General features: G+C 36.0%; 1 protein-coding gene across 9 annotated transcripts in view; it reads left to right on the top strand.

Moving 5' to 3' along the window:
- The window catches only part of LOC116166746 (disks large 1 tumor suppressor protein), a 287044-nt gene that overhangs the window by 172438 nt on the left and 91916 nt on the right, over positions 1-22690 (top strand). Inside the window, exon 2 of one of the 9 annotated variants that reach the window (XM_031481845.1) lies at positions 5938-6037. The exons of the other annotated variants lie outside the window; for them this stretch is intronic. Within the exon in view, the coding sequence (XP_031337705.1) occupies positions 5966-6037 (72 nt within the window). The 5' untranslated portion in view covers positions 5938-5965. The remainder of the gene's footprint in view (positions 1-5937; positions 6038-22690) is intronic. 9 annotated transcript variants of the gene reach the window in all.

Below are 22690 nucleotides of genomic sequence, written 5' to 3'. Positions count from 1 at the left end.
ACTTTAATTTCAGTTATCAGTTACAAGTACGTAATATTTAGTGCATTTCATGATAAAAAGAAATTCCGGACACTTAATAGTGGGCGTGTAAATAGTTTATCTACGAAGCGTACCGTAATTATCTACTCGTAATCGATAAGGCGGTTTTTTTTGTTTACATATTTCAAAAAGGTAAATGTTATAATTAAGCCGTTTAGTAAAGGGGACATCGTTTTGTTGCAACTGTACGGCTTTAAAAGGTGAATGGCTTGGATATGGCACCCTGATTCGTGACATTCCACCTAGAGATCACTAGACCTGTCTCTACCTACACTGTAAAAATTTGCAATTTATTCTCCATTGTCGTGAATGACAAATCCCAAACAATCGATATGACTGCAACCTCGGACGTAACATATAAGAATCAAGGTGCAAGGAGGTACTCAGTGACCCCTTTATAATGTGTCTGGGAGATTTTGTCATTGTTTTAGTAAATGTGGTCGGGTCGGAAATAGTACATTTTCTAACAAGTTGTTGTACGAAGTTATACATTATCCGTAAAAATGAGAATTAGACGAAGAAAAAACCTATACATAATATGTAGATAACTAGATAAGTAAAAGGAAATGTTTTTGTTTTAATTAAAAGTAGGGAGTCCTGTACAACACTCTCCTAGCGGACTGCGAAAAGTTGATAATAAATACCATACCATATTCCTCGATTCAAACAAGTCAATCTTCAAGAAATTACATTTGGAACTTCATATTTAACATTCTCCAAAAGAGTAATTAAGACAACGCAAAAAGCAAGATGCGATATCTCCGAGGATATCTCATTACTTGAAAAGGAAGACAACCGGCATTACCCTGCACGTTGTTGCTCCGGTATGACATTGATTAAATAAAACTAACTAGTATAGGTACACTCGTAATCAGCTAATATTCATCAATGCTATTGATTTGCAAGTCGTATCACGTATGGCTAAATCCGAATAACGAACAGTATCCTACAAGATCGAAAGTGTACTTACTACATCGATATCTATAATAGGTAAACTGGAAAGAATTTTGATTCTCAAACTCCTCCACATTGTTTAGCATATGTCGCGGCCCAGCGCGATGGCAACAAAGTAGTGGTGAAACGTCCCTGATAGTGCCTACCAGGGACGCATCCTCACGACAATTGACTAAATCCTGGGAGAGGCGGCGACGGCAGGCATATGTCAAAGTTTCAAGTTTCCAGAAATTTCTTTAGGAAGATACTCGGGAAGATATCAAACGAGATATCAAAGCTTTTTTTAGCTAAGCCGAGGATGTAATCTTGGTGCTCAGGCAATAATACTGTACTTCTCTACCTTGATATATAATGTACTATTTTTCACTACTAGTACTTGAAGTTCTCTAAATTAACATATTATATTGATAAGAAAGTGAACGGTTGGACAGAATTTTTTATTTCTTAATTTAACATGTCAATCAAGTACGTTGAAGTACAAGTCAACAGAGTTGGACTGGGTCAAGCATAGAGTGACCCGGTGACCCAGTTAGTTTACTGACCCGGTGACCCAGTTGACCCAGTGACCCAGCTTGACCCGGTGACCCAGTTTGACCCGGTGACCCAGCTTCACCCGGTGACCCAGATTGACCCAGTGACCCGTCCTGACCCGGTGGCCCAGTAATTAAATTATTGTTAGGTATCATCCAAAACAATTTCAAGTAACTTTTAATTTTAAAAAAAACTTCCTCAATAATATTCGGCAACAAGCACGTAGCCCAATTTCATTCACGAGAACTAATACCTAAAAAAATCAAATGCATTTGTTTATAGTTTGTAGTCAAGTAGTCAAAGAAAGTATTTAGAGAAAAGATTTATTTGGATTAAGCTAACTAGTAGAAAAAAATTAAATGTGAATGAACACCTGTAAGCAAACTGGTGAGCCCTGAAGCAAAGAAATAACATTATTCTAATACAATTCGGGACATGGAAAGTTTTTTACGGCAGTATTAAAGCAAACATCACAGAAATGGTACTTGTCAAGCAATCGAGTATTATTTTCAACAAACCAGCATTTCATTTATTTCATAATCTGTACACTTGAACCGAGGGCACTGACTTAACTGCGTTATTCGATCAAACTAGGTGACTGGGTCGAATTGGGTCCCCGGGTGAAATTGGGTCAAACTGGGTCAAGTTGGGTCACTGGGTCAAACTGGGTCACTGGGTCTAACTGAAAAGAGTATGACGTGACCCAGTGACCCAGTTTAATTTAGTGACCCAGTTGACCCAGTGACCTCTGCAAGTCAAACAGGCCGTATTTTGTTCTGCCATTGATATATTTTCAAAGAGTAATTTCGTTTGATTTTTATCAAAATGTGATAATTTTCGGTATGTAATTTCTCTGGAAATGGCGGATAGTGGCAATTATTCATTTTAGAGAACTTGTCTAACGTTTATTGAGCGAAATTTCGGGTTGTGTTTTCTAAAACTTTCAATGTGACAGTTCTCATTATTGACTACTAGTTAATAATGTCCACATTATTAACCACTTTGAACAAATGCCGAGAAAGCCTACTTTACAAGTGGAAAAAAGGTTAATAATCATGTCATCAGACGCTAGTAGTGAAAAAAATATTTTAGTGAGCAAAAAATCAGATCACTTCTTTTAGACTTTTACAATGGAGCAATCGAGTTTGGAGTTTTTCTCAACATGTTTTCGTTGCTTAAATTACACATGGATCACGTTGGGCATCGAGCAATCAAGGTTAATTCTTTAACATGATGGCACAAAGCAAAAATACCTCGAAAAATACACATTTATCCAATTCAGGCATCGAGCTCGGCATCGAGCAATTGAATTTGGACTTTTTCCCAAGAAAATTGATGATTCAATAAGGATTTATAGCGAGTTTGAGCAATATAATGATTGATTCCACAGACCCGCAGTCGATACGAAGTCGTCTTCCCAAGAGAATCCGTACATAAATAACAAATTGGACATTTTGTGACAAAAAATATCTTGGTTACCAAAAATTGAGCATTGAGCAATTCAGTTTGATTTTTTCCCAGCCAACATGATGGCTAAATGTATTTTCAAAAATTGATAAGGATAACTTCTTGGGCATCACGCAAACGAGTTTAGTTTTTTCCCAACAAATTTGGTTAATAAATAACGGTTTTGGCCAATTTTGGGCAACAATGTGATGGATGTCAAAGTTAATTATTGATTGCTGCACAATGCACATCTGGGACTTGTAAGCTTTCGTATAGCGAATTCGAAGTCGATACGAGGTCTAGAGGGACTCAAATATAGCGCTCCACTTTCGCAGGTTGCGCTAAAAACTGGTACTCAACCGGCACTTTTATATAGGAGCATCTTAATAAGCCTTTTGTAACGTTGCCAGGAAGTGTCTGAGCTCGTCCGAAAATCACATATGCCTCAAAAGCTCTGAGAAGGGCATAGAAAGCTATTAAGAAAGGATTTAGGTTTTTTAGCGTCGATTTTAAACGAGACGGTTGTGCTTTCTGCGAAGCTTTCTCCCAATCGTCCGATCGCTCGATGGCTCCATGTCCATTGCTTTCAAAGAGAACGGATGGACCGATTACGATGAAATTTTGCAGGCGGATTCTTTATCAAATTTGTCTAATTATTGGGAAATTGGGAAATTTCCTGAACCTTCGACATCTTTCCCTTCACAATGAATACCATCGTCCTCTTAATATGATCCATGCGTTATTTTTTTCTGTGAAATAACTTAGAAGTTCCTATACAGGGTGACAATTTGAAAACTTACCACCCCCCATATCTTAGTAAATAAACGAGATATTTAAAAAAATCAAAATCCGTTTCGGTAATTCGGAGGGGGAATCACAATGACATAGTTGGCGACGCACCCCCTCCAACCCCCTGCGCCCCAGCCACCCCAACTTTTAAATCTTAAATAGTGACCCCCATGTGTGATACGTCGTTGGAAAGCTCTGAAAAAATGCTTTTCAACCATACCAAATAGCATTACATTTAGGTTAGTAATTATCGTGCAAATCAAAAAATAAACTAATATGATACATTTGAAATCTGTCGTATTTCAAACGCAAACGGCGAACATAGACGAACTAAGACAGAGAATAATCTCGAGAATAATTCAAGAATGTCGAAATATTGCAAAACCAACATTTGAAAAGGTTCGACAAGAGTCTGAGAATAGATTATAACTGGCGATCAAAAATGAGTTGCTGTCGAGTCGGCTTTGGAAGTTCAAGTTAAATACGATTTTCCATGTTTATTTTTTGAGTTGCACGATAATTACTAACCTAAATGTAATGCTATTTGGTATGGTTGGAAAGCATTTTTTCAGAGCTTTCCAACGACGTATCACACATGGGGGGGTCACTATTTAAGATTTAAAAGTTGGGGTGGCTGGGGCGCAGGGGGTTGGAGGGGGTGCGTCGCCAACTATGTCATTGTGATTCCCCCTCCGAATTACTGAAACGGATTTTGATTTTTTTAAATATCTCGTTTATTTACTAAGAAATGGGGGGTGGTAAGTTTTCAAATTGTCACCCTGTATATTCGACCAAGCCTTTTAACTTGTATTTCATCATCCGCGATATTTCAGTTATTTTCGACAAAATATACATTTCCATTTCTCATGAATCCGGTAGCAAAATTCGGTATGTCTTTGACCACAAAAAATCCTTCTTTCGATCATTCACCAAGCTTGTATTTGCTCGACACTTTGCACCCGAAAAAACTAAAGCAATTCGGATGGAATTAGGGAACAAACCTCGGAAAGAACCATTTCGACCAATGTCCTATTCATCCTTTTAGTCACCCCGTTCTGTTGAGGAGTACAAGGTGTGGGCAAGGGTGCCGTCGTGTAAACGCCACATTCTCTGTCCATCGGCATCAAAAATTGATGATTCGTGCTGAATATAGATGTAAAAAACTGCTACCCTCAAAAATACTGAACGATTTTACCTTCTTTCGTCGGTATTTTACGAGGTATTTTACCTGTTTTGTAGGCATAGGTACAAAAACCTTTCACTTTGTAAGATGCGACATCGATGCGGCACTGTCAGATCCTTAACATCAACTTGATGTCCAGGAAGTGAATGTTGTTCATTTGCAACCACCACCCGCCTTTGGACAACGCGCCGTTGTCTTGCATTGATTTCGAAATTGATTTTCTGGGAAAACGTGGAAACGGTGTTGATATCAATGATATCAACGATGGTATCAATCTTCATCTTATAAGTAAAACCGAGGGTGTAATAAAAATCACGTCTAATGACTACTGTAAGGTCGAATCGATTGGAAAGAATATTACGGAAAGTTACTACGATTGTACCTCGGATTGCATATTCATAAAAAACCTCGTAAAAAACAATGAGTTGAAATAAAGGAGAGTCAAAACGTTGAAACTTTGAAAATGGAAATTTTGCTTTGATTTTTTACTTATAATTCATATTTTGGTTCTCCCTAGGATCCTACATTGGCGACTAAAGTCACTCCTTGCAATCCCTATGTTACGGACGGACGAAACTGTAATGAAATTAGTAATCACTTATTTTCATTTGTACTTAGGTAACTGCCTAATTAACAGTGTAACCTATAAATATGTTAATTCCCATCTTCACTGTAATTGGGGCTAAAGTTCAAATGCTTTGAATAATAAGACCTGTCGTTTCCGCGATGTTAACCTTTTCATTAATATTGTTTGGAACGGGCGTTATGTATTTGACATAGTGATATTGAGTGGTCTCAGTCACTCATCGCGGTTCCCCTCGCTTTCCCGCAAATGAAATAAACATCTTTTTGGGTGGATGATTAATTGATTAACGAACATGTAGTTATGTACCAAGATAACGTTAATTAATTATTAAGTAGTTGTTCAATTTGATATATCGCCGCGAGTATTGCCGCCTTATAGGTACTTTGTAGTTTGTTAGTGTGATGTTTAGGTATTAGAGAAGAGTACTAGCTGATAACATGACGACGAGGAGAAAGAAGAAAGAAAACGGATTTATAAAGAGGGTTTCGTCCCTGTTTAACTTAGATACGGTGAGTTTTAACCTGCTTAGGGCGCCAAGATGCCTACTGTTTTTTTCGAGCGTTTTCCGTACTGACAGCACCGGTTTTTATTATGCGTTTGAATATACGGGGTGTCAATTTTAAAACTTGCAGTCGGCCATATTTTCCAAACTAAAGAAATTGAAAATCGCGCAAAACCGTTTCGGGGGTATCGAGGGGGAACCAGAAAAAAAGCAACCAAGATTGCTAGTCACGTTGAAGTTCTTGGCCAATTTGCCATAAATCCCTCAATGTCAACATCGGTCAACATTTAGTTTTTTTTGTTAATTACCTATTAAATTTTTGCTAAATTGTCTTAATGAATGTTGACTTTATTGGTACCACTGGAAAGCATTTTTCAGTAGCTTTCCAACGATGTGTCACAAGTATGGGTTTGCCATTTAGGATTTTTGAAGAGGGGGGGCTGGGGGGTTGTCACTCATAACGTCATTCTGGTTCCCCCTCGATACCCCCGAAACAGTTTTGCGCGATTTTCAATATCTTCTTTCGAGGGGTCAACTCTCGTCTTCTTTAGTTTGGAAAATATGGCCGACTATAAGTCTTAAAATTGACACCTTGTATACCTACTTTTTGCTTTTTAGTTCAGTTTTGAATTAATGCTCGTATAAATCCAAATTGTGGCGCAGAATGAATCTTAGACATAGGGAAATTTACTCGGAAATTTACATTGTATCAATTGTTTCAGTCATAGCTTCCTCGCGAATCATCTGCCACAGTACTGTAGAAATGGTTTCTAAATCAACAAATTTATTCAAATGAGATACAAACGTATAAAATTACAATCGGTGCTCGAATTGTTTTCCACCGGCGACCAAACAATACCCGATACTCGACACTGAATAAGCTCGCATACCACTCAGCTACTGTGCCCACTCTTGTATAAATTGTACTACATGAACACCTTTTCGATCGGCGGAATACATGTTACTGCTTCGTTGATGCAGTTTGAAGGATCAGATTGAGAACTGTCGGTGAAATAACTAAGCGCCAGGCCAAGATTTGAGAACAATTGGCGCAATGTAAATTTCCCTATGGCCCATTTTAAATAACTCAACGCCTTTACATTGTCGTATGGCCCTTCTTAAAAAAACACCCTGTATACAATATACCTACATTTAGTGACAGATTAGTCATAGAAGGGAAAATCTATGTGGAAATGTAGTCAAAAATTACATTTTATGCTTATGTGGTTAACGTCATTTAATCTTTACGAGGAACATTTTTCATAATTGAAAGTTTAACCTTGTGTATAATTTTAAACGTATTTGTTTATCACATATACAGGGTGGTGCCTTGCGCGACGCAGCATAGGGATTTCAATGGTAATTTCTTTATAGTCAATTACTAACTCCCCTAATTATTTTAGAGCAAAAGTCTAAATACGTTTTTTTTAGAGAAAAAAATACTGCATCTGCTCATACGATTAGTTATAATTTTCCCTTTTTCAAAACCGTAGAAATCGGCAAAATAAAAAATTACATTTTTATAAATCAGTGATACTTTGGAATCTTTTAACAAACTACAAGCGCATCGCATCTAAATTATCGTTGTTTAACGTCGAACGATTTTCATATTTAATTCTGTTACAACTATCCGATGCAAGAAAAAGCGGCAATTGGGTAATGTTTTTTTAGAGAATGTAATGCTGCATCTGCATCAGATACTATTTGTTTATCATTTTCCGGAACCAGAGTACCCAATTGGAAAAAAAAAGAATTTGACTTGATGAAGAATTGTTCTTAAACTTATATTCGAATTTTGCGCTACCGCAGCCAAAACGTTGAATGTGTTGTCGTTCTCCTGATGGTTTTGACGGATATTTTGAACGGTATTGCAATTGCAGGCACGCAGTGTTAAATACACTGTCCTGTTCTTTCAAACTTGCGTACAATTCTGTAACTGTGGTACTGCTTGGAATCGGCCGATTGGGGTGCTTCACACTAAATAAAGACCGAGAGACATTACTTGGCAGTCATAAAACAGCTTTAACATTTCCACTTTCTCTTCATTTAAATACATGATAAATAATTTTATGATTAACTAATTTATAAACAAGTATAAATTCGAGTATAAATTTAATATACGTCAAAGGCAAATAATGAAACGTCATCGCTGTTTTTTTAAGTAATTCCAAGGCATATCTGATTAATGTAAAATGAACCTTTTTATTTTGTCGATTTCTACGGTTTTAAAAAACGGAAAATTATGAGTAATAGTATGAACAGATGCAGTATTTTTTTCTCTAAAAAAACACATTTAGACTTTTGCTCTAAAATAATTAGGGGAGCTAGTAATGGACTATAAAGAAATTACCATTGAAATTCCTATGCTGCGTCGCTCTATGCACCACCCGGTATAACCCATAACATTTAATTACTAAGCGAATTATTAAGTTTGTAAGTTCACTATTTATAATAGAACTTTATTCTTTTATACAAAAGGTATGGTCATTTTAACTACGTGCACTGACAGGAATAGGACAGGAGTAATTTTGTATACCAACCATCCATTTAACATGTAAATCTATGCATATACACCTCGATATACACCGAACATCCTCGGAAATGCAAATCTATGCAATTGTCGAATCGGAGAAAAAATTGGTCAATTGAACTTTGGAATATTCAAAGTATTCAATAAACTAACCTTTCTTTAAATGTAACGCCCTGTATATCTTAACATATTTATAAAGAGAATGGAACCTGATCAACAGTGAACTAAAAGGTGGTCAATTTCACTTCTATCGGTACGTTACTTTGCCTTTTACACATAAAACATAAATAGAACCCTATTTCAACGATCGCCGTTATATCTTGGACCAAAATTATATAATGTTTTACCTCGTCTTTTACCGAGTAATTTTAAAAATGTAAGATTAACAAAAAATCTATCCAAAAATATTCAAAAATGGATGATGACTCAAACGGCACTTCTGGACAGCATATTATTTATTCTTGCATAAGCATAAATCACGTTTGCTGAAAATAGAACAAAAAACGTAATAATGAGAAAAAGTAAAATCAAAATTTTTTGTTGACTTCATAAAAAAAATAATGAAATTTTATTAACTAAAGCTACACTTTAACTCAGGGCTGACGCTGTATGCTTAGTGCATAGAGAATCCCATTCCCTATTAAATTTTTGTTATGTTAAAAATTCACTTTCTTTCTGTCTCTTTTCTCCTCTGGTTTTTTCTTGTAGGTATCTTAAACAAATTTTTTTTGGTTATATTACTCTCATGTCGTGAATGTACCTGTATAAGATGATGTATGGGAATAAAGTCAATTACCTATTATTATTATTATTATTACGAGCATTATAAAACGCGAATTTTACTCCATTCACACCGATTCACACTTTAAATTCTCGAAGTAACAAGACCTCCACGCTGTTGGCATAGCCGTGGCCCTAACGGCCCCCCGTTTTCGATTTTATTTGTATGTAGATATATTTCCTAGTAAACTGACTCCCCAATTTTAGGATGTACCTACACAGTCATATAATTTTCGCTTAAATGTGCAAACTTGCTTTTTTATGTAATGTTTTCTGTGAAACCTATTCCGTTTTTCTACTTTGGTGCCAACGATCTACTTTCCTTCTTATGATTCCCAAAACTATCACTAAGGAGCATCACTGTCGTTAGCCCTTGCGACAAGTGAGTAGGTAGCAACTGCGCCCTTGGTTGACATGTATCGTCTTTTACAGCATATTATCTGTCTCTATCCGGTTCTCGATTAAAAACCTTATCAATCTTGTTCTCTCTACTGTGTGCTTCTCAGATTTACGAATGGAGTTTGGTGGCTGATCACATTCAAGTTTAGTCGAGAACGAGGTCGAGAATTAGTTAGAGCAATTGCATTGCAAGCCTCGAATTGAAAGAAACCGCCTGAATTTTCATTATTATTAGGAACCTTTGGGCACATTTGGCGTAGTTTGTAAGTAAGCACAACTATAATTTTGATTGGCAAAAGACATTACGATCGTACTAATCAAATCCCGGTTTAAATATTTTAATCCAATTTCCCCGGATATCAATTTTAATTGGATGTTCTGTCTGCAGATTTATGCTAGTTATAGCTCTCCAAGCATTCGCATTTTTGGTTAAACTCAAATTGCCGTCATTCAAGAGTGGTAATATTTTTGGTCGTAAAAACTGAAAATAAAGGTTTCTGTGATATAACTTTATTTTCATAAGCTGTTTCAAAGCCGGTACCCTCTCACCTTTGAATTTGTTAGTGCTTATACAAAGTTAGTTAAACCGTCGGTGCTCATATTAAATCTTTAGTTACTGATTAAATTTATTCGAAACACCCCGTGAGTCTGTAATTGAAATTGCGCGATGCAAGGTAAAATTTACTGCCTATAAATAATAGCGCCTTTGGTATACTTTGAAACGAACGCATTGATTTGAAATGCAGAACGCATTCGCTCTATGTTTACCTGGATTTATTGAGGGAATACGGAGAATTCTTAAGATTTGCCATAAACTTTAGGTTGTTAAAATGGTTTTTAAAGGTAAGGGGCGCATATTTAGGAAAATATATGAGCACAGGAATTCTTAAGAACGTTGAAATTTTCAGAGGGGTAAAGCAATACGCTTCTGTATCCTACATATTTCATTTACCCTGCTAAAAATTACTTTCAGAATTAATCTCAGCTAGCTCCTTTGGAAAATCGATGTTCGAAATATTCTGACATATAATAAAGTAGGCGCAGTTGCGCAATTGGTAATTAAAGATCCTAATTGGACAATAACAAATCGCATCGACTCACACTTTTTAATTCCATTTGCATTTCTGGAAAGAATGGAGCCATTTTAAGAATAACGTACCTTTATTACACATGGTGTCCTTTTCTAGTATTGTGATATACCCTGTACAAACTTACTCTTTTGTGGTGGATGTAATTATTACATGTGCACGTCTGCCCATTAAAGTTGTTATTATTTCGCTCTGTTCCGGAAATGATACGTCCGTACCATAGAACATTCTACTTGGTTAAAAAGCGTACATCCACAAAATAAATACGGATACCACATACTGTTACGGAAAGGCTTAAATAGAAAACACGAGCGTACAAACACGATGACTGTAAATGGATAAAACGTGCCAACCCTTATTTATCTCAGGACGCATCAATTAATTTCGGGTTTACATATTATTGTCAAATGCCTACGTAATGTGAAAAACTGCAACGCTGGTGCCATTCTAATTACTGTCGGTATCTCTTCTTAATTGTTTCTACCACCTAAACCTACTAGGTGATAATAGAATCTCAGAATGACTGTAATGTAATTTAGCGTTTCATTCATTGTAATAAAACCCTTGTCTATTTTCATGATGGCAGTTGTTAAGGATTTAATTTTGCTGGACTTATACCGTAATAACCTAAATCTTATTAAGCTAAGGTTGCTAAATCCAGAGTTTTATCAAAATAATACTCTAATCCTTATACAACAGACCGAAAACATTTTTCTGCATTTCTCCTAAGGCCCTTTATAAAAATGGAAGTACAGGGGATTATTTTGATATTTCTCATTTGAAATTTAATACAACAGCAGTTGGATACTTGTGTAGCTACCTAATAAATGGTGATGCATACTTTATTAACCACTCAAAGCTTTGTTATTCTCCGGCTGACTGTAGGTAAATGTACCAAAATTTTGCAAACCATATTTCATTAAAATGAAAATAGACTTTCTCACAATTCCATTCACAGCCATTCGTTTAGCACGTGTTCATAAAATTTGAACAATTTTGCGCCTCGACTACATCTGTGTATTTCGAGTAATAGAGAATATAGCCTCCTGTGCAATATGTTAAGGTGAAATTATGCTGGTAGTGGATATCCTCCAATTACGTGTATGAGTTCTGCCTGCAAGTCTGAAATTGTGCGTGGTTTCACACTGGCCACAAACACTGTACAAACGAATCGATCACTAATTGCATCCCTTTGTTATCTATATGTAAAAGCGACATTATTAGCGTATATTCCAGAATCAGTTAACGTTTATTGTAGTAGTTTTTGTTCTTCGTAATTATCATTGACGTGAACATTCTATAATGTTGAGCATGTTGCAATTTAAATAGCACCGCGTACATCAGAGGTGAGTCTGGATGTGGTGTCATTCAATAATTAGAATAGTTTATCTAGCTAGCCTTGAATTCTGTACTTAAATGTATTATAAATGTTTGTCAAAAACTTAACACCAAATGATTTACGTTTACATTATGCGATTTTTTATAGGCACGCAGAAAACAGAATTACTGATCATCGTTTCAGAAAATCGATACCATGTTGAACAGTGCAAATCATCAACCCACAAGAGCTAATTTTTCTACGTAGCCGAATAAAAACAATAGCGAACTTTCTTACATCCTGAAGAACATGTGTATCGATTTTCAAAGCGATTGGACATTTCTACACAAAGTTATCGTCTCGGTTATCGTGCACATGGACAGACAGACGGGAATACAAAATTATAAACGATCTCGAGGATTGTTAATAATGACGTTTAAAAGTCATGATATACCATCCCAACTTCTACAATGCGATCAAAAAAGAGTTGCTGTCGAGTCGGGTGTGGGTAAAACCCGAACCCGGACCCGGACCCGGACTTGGTGGGTAAAACTCGGACCCGGACCCGGACTTGGTAGGTAAAACCCGGACCCGGACCCGGACTCGGACTTAGTGGATTCTTTCTTTTATATTTTCGTGCATCGTAACATTAAATATAATTATATATTAAATCCGGGGCTTGGTAGGGTTCCAAGCATTACTTTTTTCGGTTGGATTGAACCCTTTCTGTGCGTCAAATGCGTTTGGCTCATATTTTCAAAATGTACAAAGAAAGTAGAAATTTGTTTCTTTTGTCAATATTCCTTGTTGTAGTCGCTGTATTAAGTTTTATTTTAGGCGAACGTTAAAGCGGAAGCGGAGCTTATTTTCGCTCGTTCTTACACGATGTTTGTACGCGCTTTAACTTTAGAAGGAATTATTACAGTACGAGGTTGAAATCGTCATAGTATGTTCCAGATCATAAAATAACATCCATATCCCTCCAAAAATACAAGAAATATGAACAAAATTGCGCCAGGCATGCGGGTTGGCACATCTTGGTAGCCGTGTGACATAGTAAACATTTAAATAGGGGAATTTGTACCTAGATTACGGCGCAACAATAATCTTCAATTAAAGAGTTTGTTTTGGAAACCTTCTAGCTTTCCGGAAAACTATAAAAAATGAAAAATAAAGGAAACGGTCAAAAAATGCATGCACATACCCAACTTCCTTTAAACTATTAAAGCGATTTTTCTAAAAATTTTAATGTGGATCCTTCAAATCTAATCTGCCCATGCGCACACCCAACTTTCTTATTTGTAAAGGAATTTCTCTGAAGCGGCAAATAAATAATTTTAATCACAGATGCTTCTAGCAAAGCAAGCATATCTCATATTGTAAAAATCAGATGTGCGCATGCGCATGCTGCGCAATGTCAATTTCCTTATATGTAGCGACATTTTTTTGAATTTTTAACCAATGGTTCTTCTACTGCAGGGAACATATCGCACATTTTAAACATCAGGCGTGAGCTTGCGCACGCTGCACAATGCTAAGTTTCTTATTTATAAGAAAACATATTTTCCTCTACCTACACATAAATAGTCCGTTATATGAATTTTCGGCAAGTTCTGATCGTTCATGGAAAATGGACTCAAGTAACTCCCCTTAAGGCGAAAACCGCTTTTTCATTTTTGTTTTCGTTAAATTAGGCTTATCTTTTTCTCGTAGTAAAACACTACAAATCACCGACAGTTTTTTTGAACATTACAGACGTTCCCGTAAACCGAGTAGGTATTGGTTTATTGGACATGATACAGTCGATCTCAGTAACTTCCAATAAAATATCGAATTAATATACAGCGACATTCACGCAGCTTGTTCGTTAAAAGTTTTTAAACCTGCAATTGAATAGAAATTGAAATTTGATTTACATTTGACATTTGCCAAAACCTATGACAGATAGGTAGGTACTTAAATTTTAATTGCGTTGAATGCAGAATAAACTAACGCATAGGAAGAAAATAGAAAATGTTACGTTTCTATTAAAAAACACCAAGATGGCACTACTTGCGGGGTATTTATGGAAGGAGCACCATCTTGAAATTATTTTTTTGTACTCATTGAATGGAAAGATAATGTTTCCAAGCATCCTCGATGCACGGGAAAACGACTTTCCCGCATCGCGGTGTTTTTTAGTTTCCGCTGGAGAGAAGGGGTTATGCGCGTTCTTCGGTTGGTAGTACTTATTGAAGTCAACGAACGTCATGTCATGGTTAACTGCCATCTGCTGTAAAATCAATTAAACCGTTGGTTGAGGGTATTTAGTGCGATTAATCGGAAACAGACGTACACTAAGTTTTACGTCAATATATAAACAAGAACTTATAACGCAATCAAATTATTTTTCAGAATTGGAACTCAAGAAAAAGTAAAATTTATTGTTAAAACGTCTTAAAATGTGACCAGTGATATTCTGCAACTATTCGCATATGCAGTTTAAGAAAGCACATATTAACACACACAAAGCTTCCAAGGATTTTAAATGTAACGAGTGTATTTACGCAACTCAAGATATTCAGTGCAAACGATGCAATGCCGTAACCAATAGCACTCATTGCAAAGGCAAAATATGTATTAACCAAAGATGTGGAAGTTTTAAATGTGACCAGTGCATTATTAAAAGTGGGTAGTTACAAAATTATGTTACCAACCAAACATATGATTGTGTTACCAACTCATGATTAAAAAAAAGCTAATTTACAAAACTTTGTTAATTTTGACCTTTTTTTACGTAATTCGTTACAAAACATATTGTACCTAACTCTTTCGGAAAGAATTTTCCCGCATTCGCACTAAATGCAGCACTCCCTACGGTCGTGCTGCAAACAAAGTGCTCATGCGGGAAAATTAACTTACCGAACTTGTTAGGTAAATAACTATATATTTCAATTCGCAATGGTCGGTTATGGCTGTAAACCAAATTTCAAGTTTCTATTTCAACTACAAGTTTAAAAACTTCTAACGAACGGACTACGTGGATCACCTTGTATGAATAAAATGTAAAGCTACTATAAATTAATTAGATTAAATAGGGTTAGGTGCTCGGTACCTAGGAACTATGTATGAATAAAAATATATTTACTGCGGGGGAAATTTTTTGATCTTACTCGATAAATCGTCGTAAACCTTCCATGACATGTCACATTTTCGACTTATTGCAACAAAATGGTCAATACCACCAAGAACTGTCGGTGATTTTTTGTGTATTACTTATACGAGAAAAAGATAAGCCTAATTTAACGAAAACAAAAATGAAAAAGCGGTTTTCGCCTTAAGGGGAGTTACTTTAGTCCATTTTCCATAAACGATCAGAACTTGCCGAAAATTCATATAACGGACTATTTATGTGTAGGTAGAGGAAAATATGTTTTCTTATAAATAAGAAACTTAGCATTGCGCAGCGTGCGCAAGCTCACGCCTGATGTTTAAAATGTGCGATATGTTCCCTGCAGTAGAAGAACCATTGGTTAAAAATTCAAAAAAATGTCTCTACATCTTATAAGGAAATTGACATTGCGCAGCATTGCGCACATCTGATTTTTACAATATGAGATATGCTTGCTTTGCTAGAAGCATCTGTGATTAAAATTATTTATTTGCCGCTTCAGAGAAATTCCTTTACAAATAAGAAAGTTGGGTGTGCGCATGGGCAGATTAGATTTGAAGGATCCACATTAAAATTTTTAGAAAAATCGCTTTAATAGTTTAAAGGAAGTTGGGTATGTGCATGCATTTTTTGACCGTTTCCTTTATTTTTTATTTTTTATAGTTTTCCGGAAAGCTAGAAGGTTTCCAAAACAAACTCTTTAATTGAAGATTATTGTTGCGCCGTAATCTAGGTACAAATTCCCCTATTTAAATGTTTACTATGTCACACGACTACCAAGATGTGCCAACCCGCATGCCTGGCGCAATTTTGTTCATATTTCTTGTATTTGTGGAGGGATATGGATGTTATTTTATGATCTGGAACATACTATGACGATTTCAACCTCGTACTGTAATAATTCCTTCTAAAGTTAAAGCGCGTACAAACATCGTGTAAGAACGAGCGAAAATAAGCTCCGCTTCCGCTTTAACGTTCGCCTAAAATAAAACTTAATACAGCGACTACAACAAGGAATATTGAGAAAAGAAACAAATTTCTACTTTCTTTGTGCATTTTGAAAATATGAGCCAAACGCATTTGACGCACAGAAAGGGTTCAATCCAACCGAAAAAAGTAATGCTTGGAACCCTACCAAGCCCCTCATAACGGCTTTAATGTTACGATGCACGAAAATATAAAAGAAAGAATCCACTAAGTCCGAGTCCGGTTCCGGGTCCGGGTCCGGGTTTTACCCACCAAGTCCGGGTCCGGGTCCGGGTTTTACCCACACCCCTGTCGAGTCACCTTTGGAATTTTTGTTTTCATGTGAAATCGTATTTAACTTGAACTTCCAAAGGCGACTCGACAGCAACTCATTTTTGATCGCTCGTTAGTAAAGGCAAGCATGTCGCATATAGTAAAAGTCCCAGGTGAGCATGCGCAGATTGCGCAATGCCAATTTTCTTATTTATGGAGATATTTCTTTGAAATTTTAACCAAAGATGCTTTTAGTAACAGTAACCGTATCGCATATTGTAAACATCAGATTAATTTGCCCTTGCACAGGATGACAATATCAACTGTCTTATTTATCGAGATATGTTTTTGAAATTTTAATCACAGATGCTTATGTTAAGGACAAAAATACTGATATTGCAAACATTAGATGTGCGCATGCGCAGTCGGTGCCAATTTCCTTATTTATGAAGATATTTCTTTGAAATGTTAACCATAGATGCTTCTAGTAAAGAAAAACAAATCACATGTAGTAAAAAATTTTAGTAAAAACATCGCATGGATAGCATAAATTAAATGTACTCATTCGCACACTGCGCAACGCCAACTGTTTTATTTATGGAGATATTTCTTTGAAATTTTAATGCATTTTATATGCCTCTAGTAAAGAAAAACATAGCGCACATAGCTATGACCTTTTGGGAAGTACTGATCAATGCATGGACAATGCGCTGAAGTTACTCGCCTTAGGTCGAAAACCTTTTTACTTGTTTTTCTTTTGCTAGTAAGATTTAATATTATGATGTCAACAAAATACTATTGATATTCCCTCAAGCAAAAAATTTTGGAGAGGACGTCGCTTATGTGCTAATTGTTATTTTGTCATAAATTCATGGCATTACAAAAAATACCATATAGAGAGAGCTCGGAAAGCAACGATTAATTTAAAATATTTTATAAATAATGAAAAAAATTAAAAATTCAGTAAATGGCTCATTTCAACGCAATTCTAAAAAATGAGTCAAATTCTTGACAGAAAAGCTTCCTAGACCTCAGACCAAAAAGCACTCTTCGCCGTTTAACGTCTTCGCACGCTTTTTTTTTTACTTTTGTTTGTGTTTATTACTAATACCGCAGATTTAAATATACTATAAATCTGTGCTAATATAGGGCCACCCATCGGGAACGCAGGAAGTTAAATGCTTGCTGTAATTGAACGCTTCCTTTTTTTTTCACCAAATTTGACATTTGAGCAGTAGAATGTAGTACAATTTAGTTGAGAGTCACGATGGAACGCTATACAATAGCGAAACGTGTTAAAATTATCGAAGTATATTACCAAAATTCTAAGTCGCCGCCTGGCCGCCTATAATTTCTCGCAATTATCAGCCAGCTTGAGCGCCTAGCTCATGCGATTTAACACCGCCAGATTTTTTCTTTGGGGCTACGTGAAGGAGGTCTATGCTAATAATCCACAAACAATTGAAGACCTTAAGAACAAGATTCGTGCAGTTATCGCTGAAATTTCGCTAGCAAGTGGTAATGTGCGAAAACGTGATGAAAAATTTTGATGGAAGAGTCATCGCCTGCAGCATGAACCGCGGCGGCCAATTCGCAATGATCTTCTTTGTCGGCGGTCTGGTGCAAATGTTATATAAATGGGTCAGATTCTACTTTTCTTTCCGGTAGGTATATTATAACTCAGATTTCAGTGTTTAAATCTGTGATATTAATTAATCATTCTAAAAACTGCAGTATATATACATCTACACAGATATTTTAACATAGGTATTGATATTTTACCTTAGTTCTTTGGATTAAAACGAAAAAGAATGCAACGAATGAACTTCTGCAATCGCTCAACGCTCATTGAAAATAAAGTTGTATGACGTGACGGCGCTAAAAACTTAGATATTAAAAGGTCTTTCGAATAACTTAATAAAAATTTTAGGTTGCTATTTGAAAAAAAAAGTTCGATGCCGTTGCGGGGCTCCAAAATTTTGTTTCAAAAATCCGGTTCGTTATTTTTCGTTTCAGTATGCCTAATATACATATCCAAAATTTGAACAAAATCCGTCGAGCCGTTAACTCGGAAAATTGCCAACGTACGCACATACATTCAGACGGAAAAAAAATTTTATTCTTTTAAAAGTTGCTTAAAATGATCTAAAACGTCGACATTTGATGAAATTTTATGTTTTCCAAAAATGGTGATCGCAATAGCCACCTAGCTATACCTAGGAAGCTAAAAATACGCTATAAAACGTTACGTATGAAGCATGGGGGTTTGACTATTAATCCTGCTTTAAATATTTCGGCATTTCTCATTTTCTAAACCTATATAGGATCACGATTCTGAGAGCTTCGAAGTTTGCTGAAATGTGTGTCTAGTGTAAATTAATATTTAATCAATAAGGACTAACGATGGTTCCGCCTAGTGCCTTATGAATTCGAGTTGTAATCTAAAATCTATTTAAACTTGATGTATTGGTTTTTATTAACCCAAAAGTTACAGTGTAATTGAAAAACTTTGTATGGTCACTTGTAATTTTTGTTCGCCGAGCAATTTTTTGGGAAAGTTTAAGAGCACTTTTGTAGACCCAAAGAGTTTATCGTTCAGTACATTTTACATTATATGTAATATAGAGAAATACAATCTCGAGAATTACCTACTTGACAAGTTTGTTATTAAATTTTTCGCAAACAATAAATTGCTTCACGACTTGGGTCTCCCCTATAGCTGTAAATTTAGCTCCAAAGCTAGGCTTCACCTCATCTGTAGTATAATTTATCATATCATGCTAACGGTTTAATTACGTTTACGTAAAGACAGGTGTAACGAAATGTAACAGCTTGTCGCTAAGAGATAAGGAGACAATTCAAGCGGCTTAACCTCTGTACTGTTAACTTACACACTTCGATGATGGTAGGGAAACGAGAGGAGATCAGAATGTAGAGGGAGGATAGAAACCGCATACTGTAACAAATTGATTTCCTCCCCGATGTCGAATTATTGGAATGTGTGAGCTTTTATTCAGTTTATCTAATAATTTTGTATATCAATTTAAATTGAATTTAAAAAACGAAACGTAGTTTATTTTCGAATCGATACACTCAGATTTTAGGATTATACTTTTTAAATTGGTGTTCTTATTACAAAACGATTTCGGACTGTGATCGTTGGTATTCAAAATTGCTCAACAGAAAATGATTAAATTGATACTTTCGTTTAGCAGATCTAGACGGTGGATTTATCAAATTTGGGATTTGCTTAGATTGGGATTCTTAGTGTACATTTTATATACGTTTCCGGCGATATGAAATTAAGTTTACCACGTGATTATAATTGAAATTGAAATCATGGAGATATTCTGCTGATCACGTTCAATTTGCCCTGTCAGGTGATATACTCATTCGCTTCCCTGTTGTTATTGGGCCCGCTTACACAATGAACATTTATTAAAACACATTGTGGATATTGTTTCAGCCAATGTTTCACAATGCAATACTGGAGAATATAGAGGCTTATTAACATAAATTCAACTTTTCGAAATGACAATTTTGTAAAAGTTTCCCAGAAGTGTGAACGTGCTCCAACTACAAAAACTTTTCCGAAGTTTTGCACGTATTTGTGTTCGTTTAAAAGGAACAAATGCGCCAGCTGCCGTATTTCGAACACCTCATGTTTGACTTGGTTTTAAATTTACACGCACTAAGTGTTCGTAAAAATGTGTTTGCTGTTGCTGCACTTCATCGTTGAAAACTTCTTCGGTTGGAAAGAGATAGATGAATCCTCAATTCTAATTTAATGTATACATGTAATTATTATAACCATCTTACACAAATGTACAACAGGTAAATTTATCACATACTTCACTAATAATCACTGGCGTCGATTTTGGAAATACCATGAAATACGCTTCTCGAAGAGTCTAGAGGGCGTATCATATGTCAAGGAAACAATGCTTCGCATCTGCTTTCTTTCTTATCTTCGGCGATTAATCTTTTATCGACCCTATAGCGCCTGCCGGCTCCCTGATGTGTGAGATACTAGGATACCTAGAACGATCGAGCCGAGGATCGAGCTAAACGGCCTACCCATTGTTCCGTACTCCTGCCTCAAAGATTGTGACGTTCACTTTGAGCAACCGTAGCGAAATTGCCTTTAGATAAGCACACGGCTCGGCGCACGGTATGCTCATGCAAAGTAGAGGTGAGTCGATGTGAATAATGGGGTTCTCGTACACTACGCAAAATGAAGCAAAAGGAAATGTAGTACCTGATAGTAAACCGGATAGGCTACTTAGTCTTTATTAAATTTCAAAAGAGAAAAGAGAATACTTACCGAAAGAGGGCAGACTAAGAGATCCTTGTTCTGGTCTTGATAAGCTAAAGAATCTCAAAATATAACAAACAGGACAGAATCTAGATCATCTCAACGTTTAAATTTAACTCGATTTTTAGCAAAAAGGGACAGGATCAACCGTATCCTGGCAAATTATCAATATCAAAACAGACTTCCGCAGAAAACAACGGAGTATCTATAATTGTTAAACTTTTTCGGTGCACATACATGAAATTGTAAAACGTTCCTTAAACTCCTTGGGTTTTATTCTCCGTACCTAAATTTAACAATTTAGCTACAATTAAATCACTTTATTTAACCCTAGTTAGGTCTCAACTGGAGTACGGAGCGCCGACTTGGGACCTCTCCTACAAAAAGTGCGTTAATGAACTCGAGTGCACTCAACGTCGCTTTTTTAAAATACATCTACTTTCGTTCTGAAGTAGTTTATCCTGATAGAGGATTCCTCTAAGACGCTCTACTTGAACAAGTTAAAAAGTAATCGTAAACGATTTACATAAAGCGCATTTCAACTTGCATTCATTTCCTATTTGTAAGATGCAACTTTTGATAAAATTGTAAAAATCCGGCCACAAATATGAAAGATAGCGTTGCATAATGTGCAATCCATTTTGATGTCCTACTTCAATTTCAGTTTATAAGAAGAATTTCATTTCAATGCTTTACTAAATAAGAAAGTTGGCACTGCGCATGCGCAAAACCAAATTTTGAAATTGGCGTTAAATTTGCTTTTATTCCAAGTGGCTATGTATAAAATTTCATTTAAATACTTTTATAATTAAAAAAGTTTGCAATTCGGTTTAGAAATGGCCGAGATGCGAAAAGGGCACTGTGAATTTTGAATCGATTCGACTCAACTTTTGGCATTGCGTATTATATGGCTAAAGCTATGCCCATATTGAATTTCATGCAATTCAGTTCATAACTAACGGAGATGTAAGAGCGATCGGACATTTCTAAACAAAGTTATCGTTCACACGGACAGATAGAGGGACAGACAGACAAAGGAACAGACGGACAGACCAACAGGCAGACGACAGATAGCAATGCAAAATTATAAACGATCTCTAGGATCGTTAATAAACGGCAAAAGTGTAAAATTATGGAACATGTAAAAAACGGTTTTTTGTTTTTTTTACAATAACTTTTTTTGTAAGCGGTACAGAAAAAATTCCTTCCTTGGTGCAAGACTCGACACCATAACGAACCAAATAGCGAAAAAAGTAGAACAATAGCTCTTAAGATAAAAATCTAGTAGCGTCTCAAAACGAGCGGACGGACGGACGGATAAAGTGGCCACAATAGCGCATTTTTTTTTATTTTGAAATGCGCTAAAAATGTAACGTCCCAGCTCTTTCAATGAGAAGAAGGTATATCATTCTGTCTTTTTTACATAGTTTAATTCATGGACACATTTATAACTGCGTCTCTTTGCATAGCCAATTGTCTTATACTGCTGCGCGTTTATCTTCTAGGCACTACCTTCTACTTACCCAGGTGTAGAACAAATATACCTATTATACAATTCGTCTAATAAAATATACTCCACATACAACTCCATATCAAATATCACAGACATTTTAATGATCCATTCAGTTTGATAATAAGTGCTACTAACAATCATAAGTAGACCTCGATGTATAGACTATAGGTATATTTATCTTTAAGGCTCCTATGTAGTCAATTTGTATTTCAATGTTATTGCAATTGGTTAGACCACCAACAATACACATCTCTAGACGACGTACCTACTCCTTGAGTGAGACCAACGATGTATCTCTATCCTTTCCAGTTTTGCATATTCTCCTCA

Source organism: Photinus pyralis, unplaced genomic scaffold, assembly GCF_008802855.1.
Source record: "Photinus pyralis isolate 1611_PpyrPB1 unplaced genomic scaffold, Ppyr1.3 Ppyr1.4_LG3b, whole genome shotgun sequence".
In the NCBI taxonomy this organism is placed as follows: Eukaryota; Metazoa; Arthropoda; class Insecta; order Coleoptera; family Lampyridae; genus Photinus; species Photinus pyralis.
The sequence above is the reverse complement of the archived record's forward strand: the minus strand, read 5'-3'. Positions and strand labels throughout refer to the sequence as shown.